At 40.9% G+C, this 6,000-nt stretch overlaps 1 protein-coding gene across 1 annotated transcript in view; it reads left to right on the top strand.

The window, feature by feature from the left end:
- Positions 1–5,431: 5,431 nt before the first annotated feature.
- Positions 5,432–6,000, top strand: part of EFHC2 (EF-hand domain containing 2) — a 73,079-nt gene continuing 72,510 nt past the window's right edge. The window contains exon 1 of the mRNA XM_061629452.1: positions 5,432–5,518. Within this exon, the coding sequence (XP_061485436.1) occupies positions 5,486–5,518 (33 nt within the window). The 5' untranslated portion in view covers positions 5,432–5,485. The remainder of the gene's footprint in view (positions 5,519–6,000) is intronic.

The raw sequence follows: 6,000 nt of genomic DNA, 5'->3' as shown, positions 1-6,000 counted from the left end.
TACAATGTTATAAAACATATATATATATATATATATATAAACAACTTTTGCATATATAAAAAATTGAGAACAAAAACAATTACTTGTAAAACTATTAAGAATAATCAGCTACATATATAAAATCCATTTCAAATCCAAAAGACATACCAACTGGGATAATCATAGCTAGTTAGAAGGCATGTTGGAAGGGAACAGTCTTCAATAAGCATCTTCTCTCTGTCTGTGTGGACTTCAGACTGAGAGGTCAGGCTCCCCCTTATAGGATCAGACCAGGACCACAGGATGGTGATGGGAAAGACCAGCAGTGGCACCTCCTCCTCCTTGACCACCACCACTGGGAAGTTTCACTTGGCTGAGGCTGCACAGTAAGTACCATAGCATCTTCATCTGCTGGCAAGGAATCATAGAGAGAGACCATGTTTGTAGCTATTTGGTCAAACTTTAGCCTTTCTACCACTAAACAAATAGGCAACTTGACTTACTTATAACTTACATACTGTATACTTCAAGAAAGAAATGCAAGGGACAGAAATACACTTAAGAAGGGGTAGAGTACCCCAAAGAAGTAAACAACAGACAAGCCAATCACCTGTCTAGGAGACAACTGTATTGTTTATTTATTTATACAAATGCCTATACCCAAATATACCACCAGAGGCAGTGATAGCCACCAACTTGGATGGCTTTAAAAGGGGATTAAACAAATACATGGAGGATAAGGCTATCAGTGGTTACTCACCATGATGGCTATGCTCTGTCTCCATAGTTGTAGGCAGTATGGTTCTGAATGCCAGTTGCTGGAAACTGCAGGAGGGGAGAGTGCTCTTATGCTCATTTCCTGCTTATGGGTTTGCTGTAGGCAGCTGGTTGGTCACTGTGTGAGCAGGATGCTGGACTAGATGGACTGCTGGCCTCTTTTTATGTTCCTAATCATATGAAAAATATCAAAGTGCACGGCTGAAAAATAAAAATAAATACATAGAAACATCAGAATAAAATGTCACAAAAAATGAGTAATGAATAGTATAGTAGTTGGTTGGGTTGAAAATGATCAAATGGACAAGAACTTGCTGAGGAGATGAATGGCCACTCCATCTTTGCTTCATTCCTTCCTGTGTTTCCCAGTGGCACTAGGTTCCCGTGTTCTATGCAGTGTAGAAGAGGAGCTCCTCATAGTGGGCCAGGAACCAACTAATAAAAAACAAGCCAGTTATAGGTGGTCTGAGGTGCTCATTCATGCCATGAAATAATTTTTGAAAACTTATTTTAAAGTCTGCACATCCACTACCTAGGAGAAAATGGGAGGTTGAATCCAACAAGCACTAAGTAAGTGTCCCATCAGCACAAGGATTTCTGCTTGTGCAATGGGACTCCCTCCCCCACTCTCCACCCCTCCACGCCCACCTATATCTATTCTAGGGGTTTCCCCAACTCTCCGGAACAAATTTGAGGGGAGGGGGAAAAGTCCTATTGTACTTGCACTGATGGGATACAGGTGGGCTCCGCTTATACAGCAGGTTCCATTCCAGACTGCCGCCGTAAAGCGGAAATCACTGTAAAGTGGAACCCATTCAGTATAATGGGACGCGTTGCGCAAAAATGCTGCAAAATGCCGCAAAATGCCGCAAAAGCGTAAAAACGGCTTTAAAACGGGGACTTTCCCCAACTGAAAGCCACCGCATTAGTGGAACACTGGAATGCGAAGCGCGGGTAAGCAGGGCCCTACTGTACTTACTTAGCGCTGTGTTGGATACAACCATATATAATTTTCTTACATTGAAATATCACAAATAAGTACACTGTTTAGCATGTCATCCTAATGTAGTTCTCTTATACTAAGTTTTCCTGAATGTCATAGTTCATGGTACGCTAATGGTGGGTTTCAGTTTCAAAAGGGATAGTTGTGTTGTTGGTGAGTATTTATTGGGCAGTCCTCCTGATTTATTTGCACAAAGTTTGTGGGAGAGGTTATTTCCTGAGCGTTCATTCTCATCAGTTTGTGGGGAGGTTAGCCAACGTTGCCTCGAGCAATTGTTACCCCACACTTTCCATTGCATTTTTTTTAATTATAGAAAGTCCAATTTTTAGGGGAAGTGGGATGGTTGCAAAAGAGCTTCAAATCAATTACAACTGTGCAACCTAAATTTGTCGGTATGTATTGAATCCCATGCCAAAATAGTGACTGTCTAGAAGTGCTCTTAGTCTCTTGCAGCAAAACCAGCAAAGAGTCCTGTGGCACCTTAAAGACTAGCAAATGTGTTATGGTATAAACTTTTGTGGATTGTAGTCCATTTTTTCAAATACACGAGGTCTTACCTAATCCTGAGTTATAGGTAGATGTGGCAGTTGTGGGGTCAGAAGGAAATGAAATGGAGAAAAGTACAGAAGGTGACTATTACATTCTTAATAATAGTCATTCACAAAAAAACAGTTGTGCTGAGAACCCAGTCACATGTAGTATGATAAAAATCCATTGTGACAATTTAATTCACAAGTGATAGAATTGAGCTTCTTGATATATCATAATTCAACAGTTTCACAGTGCAGTCCTTCTTTGAAGTTCCTTGATTGAAATCTGGCCACCTTAAGGTCAGTTACAGTGACTGCATACACACCATGCCTTTAAAGCACAGTTAAAGCATGTGAATTCCCTCAAAGCATAATGGGAACTATAGTTTGTTAAGGTTGCTGGGAACTGTACCTCTGTGACGGCTGAGGGGTAAACTACAGTTTCTAGGATTCTTTGGGGGAAGTCATGTGTTTTAAAGGTGCTTTAAATGTATGGTGTGTATACAGCCAGAATGTCCTGGGATGATAAAATATCCCCTCCTCAGTTCTCAGTATTACTATTTCTGATGTCAGATTTGTGTCCATTCATTGTTTTGCTTTGAGACTGGCCTGTTTGTCTTATGAGGAATGCAGAAGGGCATTGCTGGCAGATGTTGGCATACATCACATTGGAAGATAAGCAGGTGAATGAATCCCTGATGTTCTGGTAACATCATTAGGTCCTGCAATACTTCTGCCAGGGTAGACATGGGGATAGACTTGGCATCTAGATCTGCCACAAGCTCTTGTCTGTGTGTCCATCTCTGATCTGTTGTTGCTGATGAGTAGCTCTTTTAGGATGGAGGGGTCTGTCTGTAAGCAAGAACAGGCCTATCACTCAAGGGCTTGAGAGGGAAGTGTCATTGTCCAGTATAAATTAAGATGCAATAAGATTAATTGTTCTTTGAACAGGGAGACACTCTTAGAAAGATGTGAGGATGATCTGGTTGCAACATGTCATCCCACTGATCGCCTGAGTTGATTCAGCTGATCTGGCCAGCTACGCAAGTGTTCCCTCCCTCCCTCACAGTTGATGTAATGCAGTTTATAACATTGTCAGATTCTTAGGCTTTAATCCACAATTAATTTAGTCTGGTGAAATACCAATGAAAATAAGAGCATTATTAATTGCAAAAGATTCAGTACCCACACATATATAATATGATGATTTAAAAATCAAGTGATGATGTGCCTGATTGAAACAGGTATCCCAGGTTAGATACACCAGGGGTCAATTTTTCATATTACCTGATTTCACCTCAAATAAAGGAGGGTTCAGATAACACCTGCCTCCTCTACATTAAACAGATGCATGAGGGGGTAGGTTGAAGCACCATGAGAATTAGTCTTTTTCACATGCCTGGTCGCTCTGCTATCTGCACATTAGACATATGTGAGAAGGGGGTTATGCACATACAATACGCTGATTCATGCATAGAGATGGTCCATGTGAAAGGGGGTAGTGACCAGACCAGAATCCTCCTGAATCTCTGCACACATACATTGGTATGCATATAAAGCCCCTTCTCATGTGTGCTGAGCACACAGATGGCTGGTGTGTGGCCACTGGATCTGTTGGGGGAAGGGCCAACTCATGTGGGTCTGTGACATCCCTCATGTGTTCCTTGAATGTGTTCAGGCATGGAGGGGGGAATCTGATACTGAGTGTTGCATTTTATGCATGTGTGTAAATCGTCTGCTAGTCTTTGGCTGCAGTCTTTGCCTTTATTGTAGAAAACTGGGGCCTGGATTTTTTTCTACAGGTTCTTCTTCACCAGGGTGAGGAACAAACATATCACTAATATTGCCAGAAGGCTTGGTAAATAACAATTATTGTTTTAAACTTTCCTCTGATGTGGTTCATGGATCATCACAAATTAGCAGGAGACATGCCTACAGTTCTTTGGGGGAAAGAGGCCATCTTGTTAGCTTCTGTTTACTACAAAGTGTTTTTAAAAAATCAACAAAAAATGGTAGCCAATAAAAATGGGCAACAGCCATGGTTAGCACTTTGTCAGGTGGTTGCAGATTTATTCCAGTATACAGAATTCGTTCTAGAAATAATGTGGAACATAACTGTTAAGACATGCTTCACATCACAGTGTCTTAGCATTATGTTTGTCATGACCTACTTTTCTAGTTAAAAACAAGTCTGCGGAGGCAGGGCCCGGGGGTTGGGAGATGGGGAGGGAGAAGTCCTTTGCACTGCCTAAGATCCTTTGGGATTCTACATTCCCTTTCTGTACATTGATACAGACGAAAAAGAAGCATATGGCCTTAACAAATAACATGTTTTTGCATAATGTTAATTGTTGCTATGGTGGCTTTTACAATCTCACTTGCAATTTACTTAATAAGATGTTGACAAAAGTATACATTCTTTATTTTTCCTGACAGATGAAAGCACACATTTTTGAGTTGTTGGGAGGAAACTGATTTTTGTACAATTAAAAACATTTTTTTTGTAATTTGACAATTTGCAAATGGATGTTATTGCAAAAACACAACGTCTAGGCAAATGTGAGCCATAGTCTAGGTTGCTTCAGAACTGAGGATACTTGAGAAAGATGTGAATTCACACAAAGGATTTTTTTTTTATGTTCAAGACTTGATAAAATAACCAATTGTCTAATTGTTAAGCTTACTCCTTTAACCACATTAAAGGCTTTTCAAGATCATTTTTGTTGCCCAAACAAGAAAGAGGCTTGTGGTGTTTTCTAGGGGAAGGAAACCTGTGGCCCTCCAGCTGATGTTGGACTGCAACTCCCATCATCCCTCACCACAGGTTGTATACACTAACACATTTTATTAAGGGATAAGGTTTCATGGATTAGAATCCACTTCCATCAGATGCATGAAGTGCTGTCCTCACTTGACACTGGCAGGTACACATGGGTATGGGGTGAGAAACAGTGAGGTCACATGGAAATGAAATGTAAAACACAGTCTATGACAATTGGGTTAAAGCTTAAATTACGTAAATTTTACATTGTAAAAGAAGCACAGCCACCACTTACAGCAGGCAGCAGCTGTAAAGCAAACACAATAGGATTCCTTTATTAATTACACCTGTAGTGAAATTAAAAAAACACAGCATCCTCAAACACCTGTTATCTTGATTCACTTCAGAGGTGATAGAATTTGTGGCACAGAAGACATGTCTCTTGTTCATAGTCATCAACTAGCAAAGGTAAAACCTTGTGGGCTCTGGAGTCACATAGAAACAGTTCAGGGTGTATCACAGGTTTGATGATGATGAGAGATCAGGTGAGACATAAGAACATAAGAAGAGCTCTGCTGGATCAGTCCAGTGGCCCATCATCCAGCATCCTGTTCTCACAGTGGCCAGTCAGATGCCCCAGTGGGAAGTCTGCAAGCAGGACTTAAGTGCAACAGCACTCTCTCCATTTGTGCTCCCCAGCCGCTGGTATTCAGAGACGTACTGCTGTCTCCAACAGTGGAGGTAGAAGATAGTCATTGGTAATTTTATCCTCCATGAATTTGTCTAATCCTCTTTTAAAAACGTCCAAATCACCCCCATCATTACCTCTTGTGGGAGTGGATTCCATAGTTGAATAATGATGCATAATGCCTGCAGCAAATCAGTGTGTATGTGTGAGCCATCTCATGTCTACAAAAGAAACTGTGGCATTTCGAATGAACTGGTTTATG

The sequence above is a fragment of the Rhineura floridana genome, chromosome 5 (genome assembly GCF_030035675.1).
Source record: "Rhineura floridana isolate rRhiFlo1 chromosome 5, rRhiFlo1.hap2, whole genome shotgun sequence".
In the NCBI taxonomy this organism is placed as follows: domain Eukaryota; kingdom Metazoa; phylum Chordata; class Lepidosauria; order Squamata; family Rhineuridae; genus Rhineura; species Rhineura floridana.
Note: the sequence above shows the minus strand (reverse complement) of the source record. Positions and strands in the feature narration are given on the sequence as shown.